The sequence below is a fragment of the Malaclemys terrapin genome, chromosome 19 (assembly GCF_027887155.1).
Source record: "Malaclemys terrapin pileata isolate rMalTer1 chromosome 19, rMalTer1.hap1, whole genome shotgun sequence".
NCBI lineage: Eukaryota > Metazoa > Chordata > Testudines > Emydidae > Malaclemys > Malaclemys terrapin.
Window position 1 is genome coordinate 13,859,348 of NC_071523.1, and position 24,838 is coordinate 13,884,185.

At 55.2% G+C, this 24,838-nt stretch overlaps 2 protein-coding genes across 9 annotated transcripts in view; one reads left to right on the forward strand and one right to left on the reverse strand.

Moving 5' to 3' along the window:
- SAMD11 (sterile alpha motif domain containing 11) overlaps positions 1 to 18,666 on the forward strand; it is a 179,538-nt gene extending 160,872 nt beyond the window's left edge. For all 8 annotated transcript variants that reach the window (XM_054009060.1, XM_054009052.1, XM_054009054.1 and 5 more), the window contains 3 exons: positions 8,294 to 8,418; positions 14,112 to 14,222; positions 17,225 to 18,666. In XM_054009060.1, the coding sequence (XP_053865035.1) occupies positions 8,294 to 8,418; positions 14,112 to 14,222; positions 17,225 to 17,473 (485 nt within the window). In that variant the 3' untranslated portion in view covers positions 17,474 to 18,666. The remainder of the gene's footprint in view (positions 1 to 8,293; positions 8,419 to 14,111; positions 14,223 to 17,224) is intronic.
- A 1,822-nt stretch (positions 18,667 to 20,488) lies between these two features.
- NOC2L (NOC2 like nucleolar associated transcriptional repressor) overlaps positions 20,489 to 24,838 on the reverse strand; it is an 83,720-nt gene continuing 79,370 nt past the window's right edge. Inside the window, exons 18-19 of the mRNA XM_054009062.1 lie at positions 23,402 to 23,521; positions 20,489 to 20,945 (exon numbers count right to left, since the gene is read on the reverse strand). Coding sequence (XP_053865037.1) covers positions 20,785 to 20,945; positions 23,402 to 23,521 — 281 coding nt within the window. The 3' untranslated portion in view covers positions 20,489 to 20,784. The remainder of the gene's footprint in view (positions 20,946 to 23,401; positions 23,522 to 24,838) is intronic.

Sequence of the window (24,838 nt, forward strand, 5' to 3'; positions counted from 1 at the left end):
ATGGCGCAGCAGTTAGGAAGAACGTGAGAACGGCCATACTGGGTCAGACCAAAGGTCCATCTAGCCCAGTATCCTGTCTTCTGACAGTGGCCAATGCCAGGTACCCCAGAGGGAATGAACAGAACAGGGAATCATCAAGTGATCCATCCCCTGTCGCCCACTCCCAGCTCCTGGCAAACAGAGGCTAGGGACACCATCCCTGCCCATCCTGGCTAATAGCCATTGATGGACCTATCCTCCATGAATGTATCTAGTTCTTTTTTGAACCCTGTTATGGTCTTGGCCTTCACAACATCCTCTGGCAAAGAGTTCCACAGGTTGACTGTGTATTGTATGAAGAAATACTTCCTTTTGTTTGTTTTAAACCTGCTGCCTATTATTTTCATTGGGTGACCCCCTCGTTCTTGTGTTATGAGAAGGAGTAAATAACACTTCCTTATCTACTTTCTCTACACCAGTCATGATTTTATAGACCTCTCTCATATCCCCCCTTAGCCATCTCTTTTCCAAGCTGAAAAGTCCCAGTCTTATTAATCTCTCCTCATACGGAAGCTGTTCCATATCCCTAATCATTTTTGTTGCCCTTTTCTGAACCTTTTCCAATTCCAATATAGCTGAGATTCAAAGTGTGAGAACATAAATGTAACTGAAGGCGAATACTTGCCCCCTTGGGTTTGTAAGTGCCTGGCTGGAAGCTGTGGGCTGAGCGTTTGACTGGGGGGTATTGGCAAAGCTAATGATACGATGGTAGGAAAAATGCCATGCTGTGTTGAGCTGTATGGATAAGCATGATGTCCTCACAGAGCAGAGGGGATGGTCTACATGGAGTTGGCTGGACCTTATGCGAGAGCCTCGGTTCCAGACAGACATTGATAAATTGGAGAGGGCTTCAGGGAAGGGCAGCAAAGATGATTAAGGGCTTGGAGGGATTGCCTTTGAGGGAAAAGGCTGGAAGAATTAAATATATATAGCTGGGCTAGAAGATAACCAGGCTTGTGGAGAGGTGGGATCCTCTCAGTATTTGAAGAAGGTGCAAGGATTGTCTGGGGCATAGGCGCCAACTTTTCCCAGCGCCGGTGGGTGCTCAAGCCCCGCCCCAACTCCACCCCTGCCCCGCCCCCATTCTAAACCCTTCCCCAAATTCCCCGCCCCAACTCCACCCCCTCCTTGACCCTATTGGACTCCTTCTCCTAATCCCTGCCCTGGCCCCGCCTCTTCCCCAGCTCCTCCCTTGAGCGCGCCGCGTTCCCGCTCCTTCCCCCTCCCTCCCAGCGCGAAACAGCTGGGAAGGAGAGGGGAGAAGCGGGACACAGTGTGCTCAGGGGAGTAGGTGAGCTGGAGTGGGGGGTGGGCGGGGCGAAGAGCTGCCAGTGGGTGCAGAGCACCCACCAATTTTTCCCCATGGGTGCTCCAGCCCCAGAGCACCCACGGAGTCGGCGCCTGTGGTCTGGGATACTCGTAGGAGACATGCCTAAATGTAACAGGACAGAGATGAGCAAGGGAAAGCTTTTTAGGGTGAGCAGCTGAAAAATAGACATATGAGACAATCTCCCAGGGCACTGCAAAGCCCATTGCTAGTGTCACAGCTAGACATACCGCTCAGGAATGTACTGCAGGAAGCAGTCCTCTCTGGAAGCTGGTGAAGGACAGCCTGGAGTATCTGCTAGTTCTTCGCCATCTCTACATTCCCTGTATTTCCATAGTTTGATGAGAGGGAAATGCAGAATTAAGGCTGGAGCTCCCTCCGTCCCATTGTGCCTGGGGCATCTCCGGATGCCAGGCAGCATTACCTCCTGCATGTGGATCCATACCTTTGGGACAGAGATTCAGGAGGTCCCCAAACAGTGATTTCACCTCCTTGGCCAGCCTCTTGCCCTGGAAAGTCATGTGTTGTCACCTGACTGTGTTCCCATGGCAACCCCCTGTATACCTCAGAGAAATCTCTGATGTGTTATTAACTTTAAGCTTCAGTGAGGGAACTCAACGGAGCAGGGGCTGTTGATTTACCCCAGCTCTCTGCAGATAGAAGGAGCATGTCAGGACAAAGCGGGAAGGGTATACATGTAGGGATGGGGGGGTGTATTGATACTCAGGTCATCATCCCCCCAAGAGGCATCGGAGTGGATGACACCCTCCCCCCGCCGTATGTCCTCCGTCAGGAACATCGGCTTTGTCCACCACAAGAAACAGCAGCTCCTCTGTGGTTGTTGTCCTGTGCCCAGCTCTGTTTCGGCAGAGACGGAGATGGGTTTGGTGAACTCTTGCCCCCGTGACCTTCCAATGCCTTTCCAAAGGAGAGGGGCTGGTTGTTTGGAATCCAACCGATCTGTCCCCCCCAACAGCAAGGTTTAAGGAAGGACAATAGGGTCACGCATGTGTGATAGGGCCGTCACTGAGGTGACTGCCAGCCCGTGGGAAAGCACGTTCTCTGTGTCCCATGCATGGCTCTTAAAATGGGCTCTGCATCCTGCTGCACGTGGAGGGAGGTGTGCGCCACCCGGGGCCGCCACCAACTCACTGATGCAACACACCGACCCGTGAGTAAAGGACATCCCAGTGCGAGGTGGGACTTGAACTCAGATTCCCAGCCTGAGCCAGCATACCAGCCCTGCTAGTTCGACCCAGAACCAAAGAGCTGCGTGGTCTAATGCCTGAGCTGAGCAGTGAGCAGGAGCTGTTTGCTGTGTCCTGTGAGAGGTGGGGGGGCCAGGCCTTCTCCTTTATAAATAAATTAACCGGGCCGGACGAGTGCGGCTGCCCTTCACACGTGGGCCATTCGGAACCACCGGCCAGCCAGAAGAAGGACCAATTTCTCTGGGACAAACAGGTGGCCAGCACAATAAATATTGCTGCTGCTTGCAACAGAGGAGGCTTCCTTGTGGGAGCCTTCCTCTCACAGTCATTTCAAGGGGGAAACGCACGGTTCTGTGCTCTGGCCACCCCATGTGCGACCCTATAGAGCAGGGTGTGGATTGCAGGCGGGAGTCCACCTCCATCAAACTATCAGAAATGAGAATGGGCCCTGGATTATTATTACTTATGATCAGGGCCCCGTTTAAACTGACCCATCCTGTTTCGGGGACCATCGCGGTGTTGCATTGCGTGAGGGCTCTCTTGCTTTAAGCTAGCACCCCGTGTAATATTATGAAAGTTGTGATTGGTATTGCGTCAGTGGCCCCAGCTGTGCAAGGCACTGGTCAGACACATAGGGCCTGTCTCTGTGGAGAGTTAGCGCACGACAGGCTGGGGAGTAAATCTACAACCCTCTAGTATGCCACTCACTACCTGGCCGCGTGGACCCTGTGCTAACATTTCCGTAGTGCAGAAACAGAAGTAGGTCAGCGTGCATGATGGAACTTTTAGTGCACGGCAGCAGGGTCCATGTGGTGACTGTGTGTGTGGCAGGTGCTGCGCTGTAGATTGACACCCCAGCTCGCCGCACTGTAAATGGCCATATAGACAAGCCCATAGGAAGAGTCTATCCACGTAGGCGAGACAGATCACGGGTGGGAGGGCAAACTGAGGCCCCAGGCCACGCTGCAGGTCAGCAGGGGAGTGGGGAATAGAACTCACGTCTCCAGAGCTCCTGTGCAGTGTCCTGGACCGTGCTCTCTCTCACACATCTTTATGCTACAGGTGTTTTGGGGTGCTTTGATTAACCCGGGTCTGAGTAGCGCGACCACAGATTGCCCAACAAATGGCCAGCCTTGGCCCCAGGAGAAGTTTGTGCCTGAGGACAGAAAAACAGACGTTCTCTTAACTCTTTCCTGTCCACGGGCTGATCTTGTAGCTCACAGGGGCCTGATGGTATGCTGGACACCATGGTGAGGAGACGCAGACCTGTCCCAAGGAGCTGACAATCTAAAGAGGCTGGTAGCATGACAGACCCGAGGATGGGGGAGAAGGGAAAGGAGATGGTTGGAGTCTCAGACAGCCCGGCCAGGTTTCCAGAACAGGGAGGGCTCCTCTCATGCTTTGGAGGCAGAGAACTGGTTTCTGTCCCCGATGACAAAAATATTGACGAGGCAGCCAGAGTTTGGTCGATTCCCTGAGCCGCCTCCTGGGAATCTGGCGGCTGCCGGATGACCTCATCTCTTCAAGGTTTCAGTGGAGTTGTGTTCTCGTCTCCCCCCCCTTCCGCTGGAAAAGGTGAAGGATGGAGTGTGCGGGAGGCTAAAATCCTTTTATTGATCCACAGTCTGGAGAGCAATTAACGTGAGCCTTCCAGTGCTGCTCCATGACCCGAACCCGCAGTGGTGTGTGCATGTGTGGGGGAGGGAGTGGAATGGGAGAGCGATAACAAGACTGATTAAACCCATCTGTGTGTTGGCTTCTGGGCCTGTTCTGAGCTGGGGGCGGGAGGAGGGAGCTTTGCTGCTGATGCTCTTGGCCTGATCAGACGTCTGTGCAGAAAACAGGGCCTGACTGTCGGGACTGAGGCCCCGTTGGCAGTGAGGAGAGGCTAGCTCCTGCTCTAGCTAGCCGACAGGCCTGCTGTCTGGGCTTACATGTGTCCTAGTGCTAATGCCCAGCTCATGCCCAGTGACACCAATATCCGTGTTTATTTCCCTCCTCTCAGGGTGCAGTGCTGGGGACTGAGGGCCTGTATTGTGTCCAGAATAGGTACAGCCTGGACAACTCCACTGCAGTCCCCCTCCACTGCCCTGTCCGCCCTTGTGCCTCAGCCGTGCCCTGTGGAGACTCCCCTTTCTGGAAGGGATGGGTAGTTCAGTCTCCAGGACCCTTGGCCTTTCTACCACAGCTGCCGGAAAGTTGGGCCGGGGGGATTATTTAATACCAGCTGGCAGGGCGGTGTTTTTATGTGGGCACCTGTCCACAAGACCCTGGCCTGGGATGGTAGTTTTCACCCCCCTCCAAGCTGGGGCCCCATCTATGAACTGCCCCAAAGGTGGGTTTGTACAGTCCCGTCCTGAGATCTAGCGGGCTGTGCAATAGCCTCTGGAGGGAAGCAAATGGAGGGGGCCCCCTGGCTTGGGACATTTAAAATGAGGCTGATCACTGAGTCTGACCTCCTGCCTAACTCAGGCTGTTGCACCCAGCAATTCTTGCATGTATCGAGCCCAGCGACTTCTGGTTAATCTGCAGGGTGGGGGATGATTGAATAGGTTGCTTCTAGGGCCTCTGTTTCCCAGGTGCTGAGCACCCAAATCTCTAGTTGAAATCCATGAAGCTCCAGGTGTTTGCCACCTCCGCAGAGCGGGTTCTCTGGGGGAAGTTGGGGCCTGGTTGCGGGAGTTTTGACACTGGCTTCAGTGGGACCAAGATTTCAGCATCTCTCTCTTAACTTCTGTGCCATAGAAACTGCTAATAGGCTGAAGCCCAGTGTGCTGGTATTTCCCCTATTTTTCAAGGATGCTTCCACCCGTCAGCCAGAGTGTTTCCCTGGTATAGATGGGGAGGGGAGGCAGACCCTTGGAGATCAGTGCTTTGGCGAGATTAGCTTTCTCTGTGTATGGAGAGGTGGAAAATATTACTTGGTGCCCTAGGCAAGGGCAGCTCTTGCTGAAGACAGCAGGCTGACTGCGGGCCTGGCTGTGGGCCTGGAGGGATAAAAACATGGATGGGGAGAGGGCTGCCAGGCGGGACTGACCTTTAGCTCAGCTCTGTTAGTGACATTAGCAAGGCTGCAAATAGAGCCAAGGGGCTCAGCGCATCTCCCCAGTTCTACCCCAGGAATTGTAGGATCCCTGGCAGACTGAGGAGGGATTTCCTCAGTTACACCAAGATTCACTAGCCCTGTCCCCTGATATCAGCCCTTCCACTTGCGAACTGAGTTGAATGTGACCCTACCTGCATAACCTCTGGTAGGGATCTGGAGACAGCCTGTGCCAGGCAGGTACCGCCCAGCCTCTCTGTGGAGTCTTGGGCAGTGCCTGAGGTCGGGGCGGGCGGGCTGACTGGAGGCTTCATTCCCAAGCACTGGGCTGCTGCAGTCCTTGGCTTGCCTTCGGAATAAGGAAGTGCCTAATTTTAAAGCCGCTGGCTGTTACAGTCAGATCCCCTCGGAGACGCTTGCTCCGGCTGCAGATGGAGGCGTCTCACCCATGTGTCGGCTGTGCCTGGAATAATTGAGTTCAGTTTCACTTCCTCTATTTACCGAGCTGCAGCCGCTTTTCCAAAAAAGGAGGGAACCAATCAGCCGTCCCAGTGTCTCGCTAGCTTCAGTGTAAACTGCTGGGAGCTTGGGTTCCAGAGCAGGGGATGAAATGAAAATGATAATGTAACTAAAGGGAGCTCGTCTGTCTGTCCATCCGTCTTACAGTTGGGAGGGAAGGGAAAATGCTGCTCCTCCAGCGATGTCCCAAACCCCTTTGGGTCCTTCCCCCGCCGCCCCCTGAGTCTCCCTGCAGCATGGGAAAGCTGGTCGTTTCCACGGAAACCTTTCTAAGGGGACATGAAAGTTCTGTGAAGCCCAGGCTCTTGCGGACTGGGAGGACAAGGGGTAAAGTGGATCAGGGGGCTCAGTCCGGAGCATGTGGCGGAGAAGCAAGGTTCTATCTCTGGCTTTTTCACATCGCTGGAGGGGCCCACTGGGCTTTTGAAGGCCTCAGGACAGCATGTCATGGTGCCACGGGACCCTCTGCAGTGTGTAGCAGGCAGAGGACCCTGCTCCGGAGGGCAGGGCGTGCAATTCTTGCCCTTGCTGTGAAAGAGAGATTGCAGCGGGGGACAGGGGCTGAGGATAGGAGCCGAGGTTTAGGTTCTGATCTCCACTCAAGGGTCAGGGAGAAGCTGAGGATCTGGGCTGTAAGCTCTCTGGGGCAGGGACTGTCTTTTTGCTCTGTATTTCTACAGCCCCTAGTACAATGGAGTCCCGGCTCATGACTGGGGCCCCTAGGTGCTACAATCATACAAATAACAATAATTAAATGGCTTACAAGGAGCAAAGCGCTGGGGATTCCAGTCCTCCATGTGGCTGGAGGATGGGACAGGGGTTACTCAACCCCACTCACGGGGTGTGGAGGATGAACCGTCTCATCCCCCCACTCCACACCTCTTCAAAGGAGTTAGGAGGGAGACAGACAATTCCTGCCCCTTTTTCAAGTGGACAAATGTGGCTGAGGACGAAGCCCAGCACCAGATGGTCCAGAGGACGCTCTGAAACCTCCACAATAGATAATTATAACATGTCACTTCCAGTTATTGGTTGGCTCATACCCTGAAGCATGAGAGTTGATATGAGAGTTTTGCCCTCTCCAGTGTGACTGTGGATGTTCTGATTCCTGTAAATATCCAGTCCTTTTAAGCATCCTCCTGAGCTCTTGGCCTCAGTGGTCACATAGGCGGTGAGTTCCACAGGTGAATAAGGCGTTTTCCAAACGAATATTTTCTGTTATCGGTGGTAAATACGTGGGCGGTCCCCTTGCTCCTCTGTTGTGATCCAGGAGAAGCTGGAGTTGCCTGGCTGGTTTTCTCTCCATCGTTCCTCATTCTCCAGACCTCTGCCCTGTTCCTCTCTAGGCTCTAATCCAGCTCTCTCCTTCCATGTTTGTCCCATGCTGTCAGGTGCTGGGAAGCAGGGAAAGCTCCGCTTTCCCCTTCTGGGATTGGAGCGCTCTCTGTCGCCTTCCGGCCCTGCTGACAGGGCTGGGACTTGAACCGCTCTTGCATTTCAGAGGATTGACCTGTCTGTGTGAACCCCCACCCTGCTCTCCTCAGAGCTCCAGTGAGGTTCTTTGGGGTCACCTCCCCACCCAGCTAGACCCTGCCCCAGCAGAGAAACGGGGCGATATGCATTTAAACCACGGCGACGGACGTTTTGGACTCTGGGGGATTTAAAACAAAGGTTTGTTCGTAAGGAGTGAAAATTCTCTTCTCGACACCAGCTCCAGCCAAGCAGCAGGCTGCCGGGGCGGGGTGTGGGGGCTTGTTATCATTTGGAGCACGTCGCAGGGAGAAAGGCTGGGGGGAGAGAAACTCCCAGGGCCGCCGGAGTTTTTCCATTTTGCGGTGCGTGTGGAGAAACACGCCTTCGGGGGCTTCTCTCCCCCCTCTCTTTGCTGCAGCTGAAGAACATTACACACATGAAACACATTAGAGGGGATTTTTCCCCTCCCTCCTGCCCCCACCCCAACACCTTTTCCGAGCGAGGGACCTCCAGGAGACAGAAGCCTATGAACTGACCCTGCCCAGCATTTTAATTGACAGGCCATTAAAAATGGATGTGCGGCTAGAGAGAACTCTTCCGATCGCAGGCCTGTTGCTGTCCGTGTGGGATTTTAATGATTTATGTTTCCTTCTCCTCCCCCTCCCCCCGCCCCAAACAATCCAGGCGCCATGGGAGGTCTGTTCTTGGATGGGGAGGAGAGCCCTGCGCTGGAAGACATCAGCAAATGGACAGTGGAGGACGTCTGTAACTTTGTGGGCAGTTTGTCTGGCTGTGCCGAGTACACTCAGGTAAATTCACAGCAGCTTGGGAAACGTTTGGCGGGGTTGGGAGGGGAAGGCGGCGGGAGAGAACTCGCTCCAACTCTTCCCCCACCCCCAACCCCTGCAATCAATCAGCGCAAATGTGGCGGAATATTTAAGAGAGCCCTGCAGGGCCTGTCAACCGTCTGGCTTTCCTGTTTTCCTACCGGATTGGGGCTTAACCGCCCGGCTGCCAGTAGATGCCCCCAGGGCATGGAGGGGTGTGTATGTGGCTAGCAGTGAGGCAGGGGGAAGGGGAGCGGTAGAGGGTTGCTGCTGCTGTTGGGTGGATTACAGCTAGCAACTCCCTGTGTTGGGAGAGATGTGTGTGGAAGTCTGTGGTGTCCCACAACCAACCCAAACACAATGCTGGCTTTGTGCCGGGCTGTCCTGGGGAGCCAAGCTTTGGGTGCGTTATCATGAGGGACTGTGTACCGGGTTTGAGTGCTGTTCAGAAGTGCCTTTTCTAGGGAGGGCCAGGAGCTGGAAGCCTGTGGCATCGTCACCAAAAGGCAGCACCTGGTTGACCTGATGGGTTCTCTCTGGTGCCCATCAATAGCCCCGCCCCTCTTGAGCACTGTCAGCCAGGTGCCCAGGTAAAAAGCCACTGGTACCTTGCACCCGGGCGCTCAGTGGCACAGCTGGGCCAGACGCTCGCCTCCAGAGAGTGCAGGTCAGAGACGGCCTCATCTTAACGCTTGGCAACATTGAACGATCTCCGCTCCAGTGAGGGCTCACCGGCCGCGGGTGGTGGGGAGCGTTCCAGGGGCAGAGCTCTGGGAGAAGGGGAGGAAGCTGTGAGAGACCCCCACACACACTAAATTAATTGCCACACACAGTCGTTTTTGTTTTGAAAGCCCTTTGCAGCCGGAGCAATGCATCCATCAGTGCTGCAGGGTTCATAAAGCCGCTCAGTGTGAGGCTGCTAGGTGGGACACGAAAAACAACCCTGCTTTTTGGCTCCCACGGCTGCTGAAATCCATTATAAATACCCCATTGAGAGCCTGCTCTAACGGCAAAGGCACAGATTCCTGAGCTGTCTGAGACAGCCCTTTAGAGAGGGCAGGAGAGGGCGAGTGACAGAGATGCGGGGAGGGGATGAGAACTAAGAGAGGTTTAGCTCTGGAGAATCCAGCTTCTCCTGGGACAGACTCACCTAGACCGGGAACACCAGGGAGATCCAGGCACTAAAATGCAGCTCCTAAGGGGAAGCGGGAGAGAGGAAAACACGGGAAAGAGAGCTCCCTTGTCACACACACAGTGAGAGAGGGCAAGTCTGGGGAATCCAGTTGACTGGAGCCGATGGGGAAGCCACTGCTTGGAAACGATCCGCTTCGTCCATAGGGTGTCCAGATGTCTCGATTTTTGGGTCTTTTTCTTATATAGGCTCCTATTACCCCCCACCCACTGTCCCGATTTTTCACACTTGCTGTCTGGTCACCCTATTCGTCCACTTGCTTCTGAGTTGGCTGAAAACTGATTTTCAAAAGCTCCCTCCCTTCCCCCCCAGCTCCCGGAGCATCAGGCATCACTGCCTCTCCCTGAACCGTTCAGGCCAACAACCACTCAGCCGAGCGGCTGCTCAGAGTGTGACAAGGGCCCAGCAAGTGACCAATCCCCAGCCAGTGTGAGAAAGCCAAGGCCCGGCTTAGCATCGCTCCGGGGAGCAGGCCTTGGGAGAGCGACTCAGGCACCTGGCGTGGGTTTCAGGCCCTGAACAGGCAGCTCCTTTCATTCTACGCCGCACGTTTTCACAGATAAAAGATCTTCTTAAAGAGGGTCCCCAAGGGGAGGGGGAAGCTGGGAGCCGGGCTTTGCCATTCATTATGGTGTCCGGGAAGCAACGCCTCCCTTCCCGCTCTCCGGGGTGGCTGGCTGATGTGCTTTCAATGCAGAGTCTGTCCTTCTTTGCCCCCTAACCGTGGTGTTAATCTCATCCTGACAAGCTTCATTAAAACCACCTGTAAGACTGGTGCTGCTTCCTCAGAGCGTGCAGCTGTGCCTGCGAGACCGCGCCTGCCAGAGATGGGGGGGGGCCCCGCGAGTGTGTGAGAGAAGGGAGGGGCTAGAACCGAGAGGGGGCTTGAGAGAGCGGGGGAAGTTTTTGTCGGGAGGGGATGGAGAAATGAAGAGGGTAGATTTGAGTGGCTGGAGGGTGTGTGAGAGAGACAGGTTTTCATGTCTGGCATGGAGGGAAGGGCCGGGGGCGTGGGTGTAAAATAAGGCAAGGGATGCATGTGTGTTTGGGGGGGGAGGTGTGGAGAAGTCGGAGGGCGGGGTCAGGAGAGTGCGAGTATTAGTGAGGCAGGGAAGGGGGTAGGTTTCGGGGGGGGGGGGGAGTGTTAAACCAGCCCAGATCGGGGGTAACTCACAGGTGGCAGTGGAATTCCTCTGGATTTACATCCCCGTAACAGAGCAGAGAGCGGCCCCACCGTTGCACGTGTTGAGGCAGGTAGGAAAAGTGGAGAAATCCTGACCACACGCACCTTGCCAAAGACTCGGCCATGGACACCTCCCAGTGCTCCCTGTGTGCCTAGGGACAGACAATCCAGAGCTGACTATGCGCTGGCTTAACAGCACTCTCGGCGCTTAGCAAACCCGAGCATTGTCAAATCAACCCCGGCAACCCCTCACAGCAACCCGGCTGGCAGGGGGCGCTGGCACACACGCGGTTAAACGGACGATGCTTTTATCATGCATCATGGTTGTGTGCTTAATAGGTTTTTACTGTGTGAAAAATGCAGCGTGCAGGGGTGCTGCGGAGCTGTCTGTGTTCTCTCCTCCCAAACCACAGCTGCCGGGGAGGTCTGGCACCAGCCCGCAGCGCGCTCCCGCCAGGAAGCCCAGCGAGAGCTTGGCGGTTACGCTGTGTGTTCGGGAACACGTTTCAAAGACACGCAAAAGTAACGTAATTGAAAACAAAGTCGTCCTTCCCACTCCCGATCTCCGTCAACGGCCATCTTTGTGTGCCCCCCCCCCCCCCCCCCCCCCCCCCGGTAAGGTGAGGCCTCCCAGTTTGCTCAGGTTAGGTCTCTGTGGGGTAGAGAGCTGAGCGAGGGAGCCTTTTGGCTCCTGGCCATGTTGGCTCTGTAGGAAGGAAAGAAATCGGTCTATTAAGTTTCGCTAGGTCAAAGAGCAGAAACACATGCTGCAGTCATCAAGAGCAGCTTTGCTGGTGGAGTCCAGCAGTAAATGAGCTTGCAACGGCTCAGCTCCCTCAGCATCAGCAGCCGCCGCTGCTCTCCAAGGGGATGGCTCTGCCATGCAATACACAGCTGAGAAAGAAGCCATTAGAGCAAACAGAAAGCCCCCCCTCCCCTGGCTGTGCTGTAATAACAATGCTATGCAAAGCAGCTCCGCGAGGAGCGGGAGCGGATTCAGCTATTAGCGAGTGCCGCGGCCCCAAGACAGTTCAGCCAGGCGCGAGGCCAGCGGTTGCCCTGGCATGTGGAAAAACCCGTGTGGAGCGAAGGTGTGGTTCAGTCAGGAGGAGAAAATCGACATGTGCCTGATCGAACCCAGGTTCCGCCACTGAGGGGAAATGTCTCGGTAGCAAATGAAAAAAATGACTGAGTAGTGGAGCACTGCAAGCACTGAGCCAGCATGAATGGAACAACGATGCTGGCAGGGAGATTGGTACAATTAGATCCCCACTTTAGAGATGGCAAACGGAAGCACTAGGGAGGGGGTGTCTCGTCTGGGGCAGGGCTGAGAGAGAACCCAGGCATCCTGACTCCCTGACCTGGGCTTTTACCACAAGGCCTGTTCGATGACAAGCTGCTGCTTGAGTCCATCCGTCACTGCGGTGGGGGCAGAGCAGACTCTTCAGAAATGGTTTTTTCCCCATTCCATTTTGTTTTTCTTTTCCTTGGGAAGGGTGTTTAGGGATTTGTGTACGTGTATAGTAGAGGGGGAGGGGTGGATTTGTGTGCATGTATAATAGAGGGGGGGGGTGCTATAGATTATATATACATCTATATGATAAAATTCCAGGATTCTCCCTCTGAAGCCTAGAATGTCTGTTGAGTCAGTGTGGAGCAAAGGAAACAGCGACAACCATGGCTGAGAGCTTGTTTTGTTTAGAGTGTCACCCTCTTCAATCATCACTGGGATTCACAGCCTGTTACTAGCCAGCTTTTAAGTTCTCAGCCGTTTGGGGCTTTTTTACACACCTGATTTTCTGAATTACACCTGGGCAACAGCACAGGCATCAGCTCCTAGTCACTGTAACTAGAGAAGTTCCTGGAGGATAGGTCCATCGATGGCTATTAGCCAGGCTAGGCAGGGATGCTGTCCCTAGCCTCTGTTTGCCAGGCGCTGGGAGTGGGTGACAGGATGGATCCCTTGATGATGACCTGTTCTGTTCGTTCCCTCTGGGGCACCTGGCATTGCCCACTGTCGGAAGACAGGAGACTGGGCCGTTCTTATGTTCTGACTGTATACGTTATAATGTCGCTTCAGGTATTCTAATGGGAGTGGTGAGTGTCTGAGAAACCCACTGCACTATGTGGGAGTCACTAGCTAGCTGGCCATTCAAAGGGGCAGGTCGTTTTGCATCGTTACTGCTGCCAGTCTCAGCTGGGAGGTAGTGCTCATTCGCTTGGCACAAAACCCTGCCCTGCTCGGTGTAGCACCGAGGGGGTGCATAGATTGTATCCAGGGCCGGCTCCAGGGTTTTTGCTGCCCCAAGCAGCAAAAAGAAAAAAAAAAAAGCCGCGATTGCCATCTCCAGTACTTCGGCGGCAAGTCCTTCGCTCTGAGATGGAGTGAGGGACCCGCCGCCGAATTGCTGCCCAAGAGCCGGATGTGCCGCCCGTCTCCATTCGCCACCCCAAGCACCTGCTTGCTGGGCTGGTGCCTGGAGCCGGCCCTGATTGTATCTAATTAATGTAAAGTGGATGTTAGCACAGATAAAAAGGCAGGACAAAGTGTGAGTGTCGTAGTTGAGGCATGGTTTGTATGGGGAACACACTGCCTAGCCATCTGTCTGTCTGGCACGTGAGCAGTGTTTAGGGCCTGGGTTTTGCTTAAATCAATCCTGAACAGGTTATTTCCCGGCAGTGGAGGTTTCTGAGAACGTCTTTGATCAGGAAATCAAATGTATAAGGATATTTCAGAGGATGACCTGAGCCTTTTTAGATTATTTGAAGCCCTTTTGTGTGGTGATGGAGTGGTGGGAGGGGATTCAGTCGTTATATGCAGGGGGTCCTACAGGACCAGGAGAGGCTTTTGCAAAGAATCGTGAGGACAATGTGTGGGATCCGGAAAAGCAACCACATTCTGGTATATGCCACCACTATGGACATGGCCAGAGACCCTACGAACATGCTTCATACCAGGGCAGCAACAGCTGGCAATAACTGCTCCTCGCGGCTGCCAGTGAAAAACTCTGCACCATCATGCTGGGAAATGCATGTACGTGGGAAGCCGAGGTTGGGTGGTGAAGTTCCCCTGTAGTCTCTTTGGGGCAGGAACCTTCTCTTTGTTCTGGGTTTGTACAGCACCTAGCACACTGGGGTCCTGGCTCAAGACTAGTGCTCTGAGGAGCTACCGCACAACAAATGATAATAAATGGGTTCCTCAGCTTCCCTGCTGCGGCCTCCCGTGCTGCTAGCTCGAGGCATGTGATGTGCCCTGCGGTGGCATTTGTAAGCATGGAGGTGTGCTTTGGTTGTCTGCAGGTATTCAGGGAACAGGCTATCGATGGCGAGACGCTGCCTCTCCTGACCGAAGAGCACTTACTGAACAACATGGGGCTCAAACTGGGGCCAGCTCTGAAGATCAGGTCACAGGTAAGAACACGTCAGCAGTGGCGGCTGGTGTGGTCTAAATGGGAGCAAGTCAAAGCTGCACCCCCCGTACCCCACTTACAATATGGGGTGAAGGCCAAAACGAAGGGAGCTCGGTCTAATGGTTGATCTGCAGCACCAGGAGCTGGGTTCACAGCTCTGTACGCTGTGATCCTCAGTGATTCAGGCAGAGAGGTTAACCCCTCTTCCTTATAACCCGCCCCCTCTGTGTGAGCAGGCTTAATTTCCGAGCGCCTTGAGGGAAGGCACTATAGAAGTGTCACCAGCACTTGTTTGTCAGCACTGCTGTATTTAGCATGTGGACACACGGCTCACTCCCAGATGCAATGTAGACACACGCTCTCGGAGACAGGAGGGCTGAAGCAGGCCTCTGGTTGTATTAAAGAAGGTGGGGCAAAGCTACTGTGCCCCCAATGGAGGCAGTGATCACTCACTCCCCCTCCCCCTCGGCCATGGTTTGGCTGACAGGTCCTACCCCCCCCCCCGCTCCGAATGCCAGTGACAGACTCAGAGGGAGAGGCCAGATTGATGATAATTAGCCAGCACTTTCCTGGGATTTAGAGCCATTTGTTCCTGTTTGGGTCAGTGTGTCTGAACTGTCCAACAAAATTCATCTAATAAACACAAATGCTATAGGGTCTAGTATAAAAACACTAGGGTTTTTTTGTTTTTTGAAGGGAAGTAAAATGTAGTTTATGAAGGCACCTGCAGTTCTGAATCAAGGATAACATTAAGAAACATTTCTACCTGGCCTCTGTAAAACAAAGTGCACACGGACCCCTCCACGTGCACACACGTAGATGTATTGTTGTATAGCCATATAAAACGTTACAGGAATGGGTGTTTAATATAAATTCCAGTACTGTAATGATATATATATATATAAACCATTCATATAAATGCTATACAATGTATAATGTACATACAGACATGCATTACTGTCTTACATGCACATGATATACATGTGCATACAGCAATTTTACATACATCTGTGTGTTAATTTATGTAAATAATCATGATATAGGGATACACACACACACACACACACACACACACACACGGGTTGAGTTTCTCTTACCCACAAGCTAGACAGTTGTTGTATTATGTTAAAACAATAAGAGTAACTTTATTACTTTCCCTGCAGCCCTTACTGTTTATGAGGGGTCTAATAAAAAGGTTCTGTGGGCAATTGTTCCCTGTGGATCAATTCGCTGGGAAATAAAACTCTTATGTTTCTTAAAACCAGAGAGCTCCAACTTGCTCACAGACGGCCTTGGTTTAGATTTGGGGTGGTGGGGGGGATTAGATCTGGTTTTAAGCCCTGCCTCTATACGGGGAGGGGGGGCAAAGCCCCCATTTTGCTAACAGAAACCCCAGTTGTTTGGGTTAAATGCAAGCCTGTGTTTCTAGTTAAGCTTAAATGCAGAACATCTGTGTAGGTGCTGAAACATGGTGAGCACTTGGGCCCTAGGTGGGAGGTGGGAACTGCTGCAGGGGAAGTTTCTGTGCCTATGGGGGGGAGGGGTAGTGCAGCCTCTTACGCATTTAACAGCCACCCCTAAGTCCATCTCCCCCCCCCCCCCCCAGTGCAAATCTAGGCATCCAGGGCCCCAGCACCTCCCCAAGCCACATCATACAGCACATGCCAGGCCGCTCCTTTGCCTTGGTGCAGCTCCCGGGCTGGTTTCAAGCTGGGCTGGCGAAGGCAGAGAGTGTTTTCCATAGCAAACGGGACTGCGCGGGAGAGGAAATGATAGCAGGTCTCTCCACACATCCCTGCTGCGGTCTGCAATGTCCTGCTTGCCTTGCACGCCTCTGGTTCCTCTTCACCCCCCCCCCCCCCCAAAAAAAAACCATTACTAAGCAGCAAGCTGCTCCCCTGGGTGGAGTTCAAGGAGTGTAGCAAGCAGCTGGTGCGACTTCCCAGGAAAGGGAGGGGAGGCCCAGCTCCCTGATTTGGCTTTTGCTTCAGGGCAAGCCTAGGGCAGGCCCTGAGTGTATGTGCGCCTACTGCCAAGGGGCTGCCTGCACCGCACCTCGCTTCATAACCGCTGGCTCTTTAGCACAGCCTGGCCAGAGCCCGCTCTCCCCAAACGGCTGGAGAATAAAAGGCACAGTTCAGAGTGCTCCTCTCTTTTCCCTACCCCATGCCTCTCTCTACAGCCGGCCGGTAGCCAGGCTCCTGCTGGGGCATTATGGAATTACTGCCCAAGGGAGGCGGGTGCTGCAGGAGCCGCTAGCGCCAGGGTCCCGAGCGTGTGCTCTGTAAAGATGAGCACGTGAGATGGACTTTAGGCAATGCACTGCCATTAATGCTCCTGCAGCTACCTTGGCCTTTCTGCTGCGTGGGGCATGCTGGGCTCAAATGTGGCACCGGAGCTGCTGCCATGTTCCTGCAGTGGGGGACTGGGGATGTGAATTACGCAGAGCAGGAAGGGGGGGGCTGAGCTCCCACAGGTCTGACAAACTAGTCTAGGTTCGGAGCAGTGCTGTGTGACTGTTACACCACTGTCCCAGGAGGGGCTTTTGTGTGGTTCAGTGCAACACACCAACCACCAGCCCAAACCAGGGTTCGAGAAAAGGGAAGCGCCCGTGGAAAGGCGCTGCGGCAACAGCCGCTGCTACACGACATCTGAAATTTAACAAAACACCCCCCCCCCCCCCCCAGGTCCCTTGTGTAAAATATTAATCAATGTTTGGCCACCCTCTGCTTCCAGGGAACGTGAGCCTGGTTTAATGTGGGTCACAGAGGACTGTCTTCTCCCCAGGGCTAATGTTCCCTGGGCCTGCTCTGGCTTCCTTTGATGGGGCAGTTCCTGCGCCTGTCTTGTCAATTCCTCCTTGTCACGCGGTGACAGCTTGGCCAGAGCACACTGAGCAACAGGCGGCTGCGCCCCCTTCCCCCCTCCGACCTGCTTTGTTTCTATGACCCATGCACAAGCGCCTCCAGTGCCTGCTAAGCTCTTTGCTCCGGTTTGTTTCAGGTGGCCAAGAGAGTTGGCAGGGTTCTCTACATGGCCAGCTTCCCCATGGCATTCCCGCTGCAGCCCCCTGGCTTACGGCCTCCAGACCGAGACTTGGCATCCGCTGAGCTCCGCCCATCGTCCACAGGCAGCGTATCCTCCCCATACAGCAGCAGCCTGCTCCCCGCTAGCCGCGTCTCACCCAAGCAGGAAAATGGAAACCCCTCGTTAATGGCTGGAATCAACGACACCACGAAACCTCCATCGTAACTGCACAGCCGCGCGACTCCCTCCAGTACTAAGACACGTTGTGACACACTCAACGGAACAAGGGGACCCTCTCGCCCAGCCGGAGGGTCGAGGAAAGAGGGAAACAGGGTTGTGTGTGCGCATTCACTTTTTTTTTTTTTTTAAACCCACAATAAGAAAAGATCGAAGAAGGGAAAAAAAATCCAAAGATTTATTGAAAGCAATTCAAGGGGGGGAAAACAGGTTGAGAGAAATCTGGCCCTGTTCCCCCTTTCCTGCTTGCCCAAACCCGAGGGAGAGCAGCGGGCAGAGATGGGAACGCTCGTCTGTTTGCCTTCGCGGGAACGCAGCTTTGGAGAACTGCTGGGGGTGACTCTGCCCACCAAGGCAGAGAGCCCCGAACTGTGAGCAAACCAACCCCCCCACCCCGAGAACTGTACTCAGCTCCTTGTTCAGGTGTCTATGCATCTCTAGCAACTTTTAAAACAATACCAAAGACAGACAAAAGGCAAGTTCCGGTCCATGTTTACTTCAGTGCGGATGGTACGGCAGAGGCGGCTTTGGCGCTGCCCCGAGTGCCGCGGTGCTTTCACCGCGCCCAGAGACAACAGACTATGGCAGCGTCTCCTCATCCCCAGCCCCTCCAGGACTTTTTCTTTTTGGGTAACTTTCTTTTGAAGAAAGCAAACGATAGCAGAAGGGGTGTGGTGGGGAGGGGGAGGGGGACGGGGAAGGGCCCCTGGCTCCTCCTTGCACCCCCTCCCCCCCGCGTGTGTACAGCAAACTCATTGATATTGTTTTTTGGTTGTGGAGGGGTTATTTTCTTTTAAAGCCTTGTTACAGAGGTGGATGTAGTTGCACATTCTGGCCTGCTAAGGCCTATGAGACAGGTACCTGTGCATGCCCATAGGAGGTAGGGAGGTCAGGCAAACCCACTGGTAGAGGTTTTACTACTGTGAAGAAGACGGTAACTCCTGGGGGTGACCTCCTGTGACTTGTACAGTTGTGAACAACAATCACACATGGTACTTCGCGCTCTCTCTCTCTCTCTCTCTCTCTTTTTGTTTAAACGTTGCACGGGCTACCGTTTTCCTTATAAAAAATAGCTTGGTGGTACATTAGCTTCTTTATCTTGTAAAAAACAATTGTCATTATTCATCCCATCACAATAAATGCTTTCCAGCAATCAGTTTAAATAAAAAAATCATAAAGGGTCTGTGCTTTCCCCCTTAGAATGTCTGCTCAGTGCCCAACTGCTAGAACAGACCTCTCACCTTGCATTCACTCCATGGCCGTGCTCCTGGGGGCTCCAGCAGGTGTTCTGCCCGGCAGGGGCAGGAGCTGGGGCATGTTTTGCTTCACCTGCCACAACTGCTGCAAGAAAGACTTTGGCGCAGGGGAGGGAGCACACCCAGCAGCGAGGGTACACGGCTCTGGTTCTGGCCAGGCAGCAGGTGAATGGGTGTGAGGAGCTAGTCAAGAATGTATTACAGAAAAAGTTTCTTGCCAAAAATAGGGTTTAGTGAAAGAAAAAAAAAGGGCAGGAGGACTTTTGACGTTTCCCAGCCAAAAATCAAGTTATGCACCAATGTCATTTTACATTTTGACAAAGCAGCACAAGGTAGGTTTGGCTGGGCTTTTATCCTCTCAGTACAATCCAATGGCAGCCGGAGAGGGGAGGCTGTCCCCACTTCTCCCACATTTTTTCACTTTAACTTTTATGCAGTTGGAAAAATGAGCATGTGAAAACCCCCACCCCCACAGCCTTTGTGCTTGGCTTGCATGAAGGTGGAGGGAAAAATGACGTCCATTTCTCCCACTAGTTTTTCACCACAACTCACTCAATCTCATCAGCTGTTCCCAATCTAACCCCTGCCCCAGGGAAGCAACCTTAGAATCAGTTCCTTCCATTTCTCAACATGACTTCATGGCGATGCTCACAATCGGCAGCACCATGCAATGGCTGGAGCACAGGGACCCACGGGGGCTGGTTTCTAGCCCTGCCTCTGCCCGAGGCACGTCACAGCCTTGCTGTGGAAGAGTTTGCGTGAAGCGCCTCAGAGATGTACAATAGGAACGTACTGTCACTGGACCCCTCTCACAAGGTGGCTGCTGCATGATAAGCACTGCCGAGGGTGCACAGAGCAGCAGGGGCCTCATTTTCATCAACCCCGTGCACCCACAAACTCCCATGAATGCCATGGAAGCAGCAGGGGCCCTGCACCTCAATGATGCCCCTGCCTTCATGTAGCCCTCTCCTGCTAAGGTGGTATTGGAAATGTTTAAAAAAAAAAAAAATCATCACACTCCTCCAAACCTCAGAGATGGGACGTGGTCCAAATGCCACGTCCTGGCGTCACACTTAGGAACATGTGTTGAGATGCTATCAAATCTGCCCGCTTGCCAGCCCTGCAAACTAAACATGGGTCTGGGATTCAAGCTGGCATCTCCTCCCCGGCAAAGGCGGCTCTGCAGGTTAAGGTCCTGCCCCCCGCTGAACCTGCGGCAGCCCCCTGGAAGGATGCACCGGAAAGCCTGGAACTGGAACGTGGTTAACAGCAAGAGCGTTGATGGGAGAGCCAGCCCAGTTTGCTCCCTGAGACCCTGTGCTGGAGGGACAATATGAAAAACCCTCTCGGCACCCAGGTAAGCAGTGCTACTGCTGCCAGCCCGTCTTCAGTAGTGCCTGCACAGCAGCACTTCTGGATGCAGACAAGCAAGGAGCTCGGGGGCAAAGCAGCCTTCCCTTGGCGGATGCGTTCCCCCCGGGCAAACTGACCGCCGACCGGTGCACGCCCTTCGTCTGCCAACCCCGTGTGTGTGGACACGGCTCTCAGCTGCTTTCCAGGGACCGGGAAGCTACAAAGACACACATGGCAAGCAACCTGTGCCCAGCTTGGCAGAGTGCCCAGCCCATGGGCGAGTGGCCCCGTGGGCGGCTGACCACATGGGCAGAGGAGCCTGTCCCTCCAGGGACTGGTTTCTTTGGGCTCCCGCAGGCTGGTGCTGACCCCTGCATTATTTAAGGCACTGGAGTTTAATGAGGGCTTTTTATTACCTTTGCTGAGCAGTTTTACTGGTCCTGACGTGACCACACATTTCACCGCATTCCCACTAACGTAACTCTGGGGGAAAAGGTCCAGGCAGCGTCTCTGCTGCATCAGTGAGAAATTCTGTCCCGCTAGGGCTGCCCATCCCATGCTGCTCCTACCTCCTCCTTCGGGGCTCCCCCTCGGCCTAGTTCCCATCACGACCAGCTTCGATTGTCGGCGAGGGCACACGCTTGCCCTCCTAGGCGCAGAGGGAGGGAGCCCAGAGCATTTGTGGAGTCGTCAGTCACCGGCTAGGTCGTCGAAGTAATTGTCATCAAGGTCCTCCACGATGTCCTCCTCCCCTTGGGCCAGCAGCTCGAGGTCGGCCGAGGACAGCCGCCTGGCATAGGCCAGCTGCTTCTGGGTCCCCTCCGAGGTGGAGGGCCCCTCCTCAGCTCCCCCTGCGGGCAGGAAGAGCAAAGAGGAGTAAATCCCATGCTGCTATCGGGAGGGGGGTGACCCATCGCTAATTAACATGCGGGTGCCGCAGCTGCTCCCAGAGAGCAGGAGGGAGAGCACTGCGGGGCATCCGGAGCAGCGCCTGCTCCAGTCCAGGCTGTGTGTGTGTGAAACACAGCGTTCGAAGCAGGGAGGGGAGAGGGAGCCAAGCAGAGCTCCTAAGAGACCCTGAGCCCTCTCCTCCCAGCTCCCCTTAATCCAGCCGCTTTCCCCTCTATTGTTGATCTCGATTGGGGGTTGCGAGGGTTAGAGCCGCAGAGGCTCTGGACCCCAGCTGGAAAACGAACCCCGGTCTGAGCCCCTGGTCCCTTTGAAGGTATTCGTGAGCTCCATGCAAAGCAGAGCTAATTTCCACGGGCTGGGCAGGCTACATTCAGCTTCCTCCCAGTACATCCCCAGGGATCCCCCCGTGAACCAGGGCTGTCTCGGTGCCTGGTTCCTGGGCTGTGCTGGCACAGCACCGCCCCAGGATCAGCGCCGACGCCATATGGCCACAGACACCTGCATACGGCAGAGCTCGAGGAAAGCTGGGTCTTATGCCCAGGGTGGAACAGCAAAACCCACTGGGCTGGCAGGAGACGCTCCAGTCCCCGCGTGCCACGCTGGACGTTACTGCTCATTAGCACTTCTGGCTGGTGCCTTGGAAACACCAGCGCGCCAGAGACGTGGAACTGCCTCCCCCAGGGGTCGGGTGAGCGCCCGATTTCTTCTCATTCCAGAACCCTGGGGGCCCTGGACTGCCTGACAGCAAGGGCTAAAGCTAAAAACTAAAACCAAACCCGAGAGAGAGAGCACAAGTGACCTCCCAGCCTCTCTCCACCCTCCGAGATGGACAAATCTCAGCTGAAGCGATCGGACTGTCACAGCCAGGAGCGCTGGGGTCTGACTGCCGCCAGGAACCAGGCAGCTGCGTGAGAGCCCAGCAAAGCAGGCACCGGAGGCTTTCCTAAACTGCCCTTCGCTGCTCATTTGCATGCGGCCCAGCTGGGGCCAGAACACGACCCTGCAGCGGGAGCCGGACCTGCCTGGGCGCTGTGCTCTGGGAGACAGGACAGTGGCGCGAGGATTCGTTTGGGGCACAGCACCATAGCGCAGGGCCTCCGTCCCAACCCAGCTCTTCCAAATGCTCCCGCGGCCCGAGGGGACAGGCCCCAAAGGCCTGTGGAAAGTTCCCGCTGGGACACTCTAGTGCTCTGCGCCAGTCAGCTGGGGGGCCCCTCGTCCCCCCAACATGCCAGCCAGGTGGGGCAGGGGAAAGAGCACTCCCAGAGCAGACAGGAAAATGTTCCCAAGCATCTTTGCCTTTGCAGCACTGTCCCGTCATGGATCTAATGCCCATCTAATCTGGGCACTGGCACTGGGGTGCGTGTGCCAAGCCTCAGCCATCTGCCATGCAGAATCAGACACGGTCTGGGCAATGCTCTGGGTTAGACGCCCCCTAGCTAGCAAAAAAAAACAACCCTGCCAGTCCCAGGAGAACTGCAGCCACTTCCCACCAGTGCCCGTAACACGTGGGTTTGGGCATGGCAGTGCTGGCTTACAGATGGCAACAAACCGGGCTAAGGTGCCAGCAGGCATGACAGGCCCTGGCAGGCTCGGCCTTGCTCTGCCAGCTGAGCGGCAGGAGTGACATGGGTAACGCTGCCAGAAGACAGCCGCTGAGCAGACGCCATGGGAGCAGAGCGACGGGGGGCTCTGGGCCTGAGCAAGACAAGCGACTGGCTGTGTGTCAGGTTCTTGCTGGCCCCTGGTGACCCGGCTCACGGTGGGCAGCTTGGGTCTCGTAAGCAGTACAGCTGGTAATAAACTGCTGCTTCCTCACTGGGGCCAGCCCTCTCGCCCGCACGCATCCCCCTCTGGGCACCAGCGGCTAATGGGGACGCACCATCGGGACACACGCTAGGAGCGATCGCGGCCCGGATGCAGCACTGGTCCGTGCACGCAACCATCTCATCTCTGCACGGCCGCCACACGTGCCGGGTGTCTCCACTACAACGCCACCGCCCCGGCAGCTTCGGTCAGCCGCTTCCCCCCCCACGGGAGAGAACCGGTAGCCAGGGGGTTAAGCAGAAAGGAAAAGCATCACCACTGCTCTGCACAGGTGAAGTGTTATGTGCTCTCTGCCCGTGTGGGGAGTGGGGCTGTGCGAAGTTCCTTTGAGCCTCTCTGCAGGCGGCCCCTGAAAGGAGATGAAAGGGACCAGCAGCCTGTTCATCCCTGAACCGCAGGCGCGAGAGCCCTTCCCATGCCCCCTGCCTGGAGCCGGGTGCCTCGCACAAGAGGGCTCGTTGCCTTTCTCAGTGAGCTCCCAAAAACCAGGCTGCAGGATGGGCTTGAAACCTATAGACCCGTCCACATTTCCCTTTCCTTTCCCCACTCCTCCTCCCGGGCTGCTCACCGTCCGAGTCACTGGCTTCCTCTTCCTCCCCGATGTCATACTCGCCCTCTTCGTCGTCATCCTCGCTGCTCACATCCGGGCTCCCCGCGGATCCCTGCGCTTTCTTGGCCTTTGATTTTCCTGCAATTCATTTGTTTTTTGGGTTACACAAACATCCCTGCTGAGGTCCCTTGGGCAGCGGGAACCGTCAGGGAATCCGGGCCGTGTGCAACCTCTCTGGGGCTGATGTGGCAGACGGGGAAGTGACAGGGACTGTACCAGATGGTATGAGCGGCTGCACTTGAGAGGCCAGAGTGAGGAAGCCGAGTGAAGAGCTGAACGCCTACCATTGTACAAACTCCCACACAGCTGCAAGGGGAAGGGGCAGGGAGTTCTCTCTGGGGCCAGGTCTGATTACTGCTAGGTATTCAGGTAGTGCACAGCGGCCCTGCCCGGCAGCCTCCAGGAGACCAGAGCTCCCGCCGGGGATGGGGAGACGGAGGAACGCCCAGCAGGAAGAAATGGCCCCGACAGCGATGAACGAGAGGGAGAAAACTGGGAAGCACAAGGAGGTGCTAAACCCTGAAATAGCGTCTGATTCCCCTAAGCACCTGCGATCTGTGCATTCTGGGGGGCACCCTCTGCAAATGGGAAAAGCATCAGACCCTAGTTCCTGGCACTGTCGTATAGCCCCCAATACCAGCCATCAACCTCCCACTAAACCCAGCGATTTACAGCCCCTCCGCCCCAGGCCGCCAGAGGAACCGTGTCTCCGCGTGCCGTGGGACTCCAGCTGGCAACCCTGCTGTGCACCGTTCTTCTGGCCGTGCTCGCAGCCCCCCAGCGCCAGCCGCTGACCGGAGCTACTCACTCAGCTGCATCCAGAGAAGTTGGATGCGAGTGCTTCCTGCCGCCCCCTCCCCCTCAACCGGGCTGCCTCCGGCCTCCATTCATTAGGCTTGCTGGGTACCGAGACAATCCGACTGCGTCCTGTCGCCAGGCAGCGCACTCCCCGTCGGGGGCAGGCCAGGCAGAAGATGGATAGCCACGCTCCCCACCACACGAGATAATATTGATGGGCACCTGAGAAGCCTATCCTGGCCCACACAGGACAAGGTAGGAACAAAAGCTCACGCCCATTCATCACGGAGCGGGAGCGAAAGGAGCTGTCAGCGCTGGTTAGCGGCTCCAAGCGCTCATCTGATAGAGACCAGAGGAGCCAGCCCAGCTGTGAGCAGAACTGGATACCAGGCCTTTGATTGATTTCCCCACTTTTAGGTGCCGGGCTCAGGGCCTGAAAGGGCACTGGCCAAAAAAACCCTTCCCCGCTGGCTCCTTTGCAACAAAAGGATTTCAGACGTCGGGCTGCCGTTTCCCCAGCCGGGCTGCCTGCGCGCGCCTCCTGTTAGCGTACGTCGACGCTGGAGCTGGGAGCGCGAGGAGACAGCCCCGTGCTAC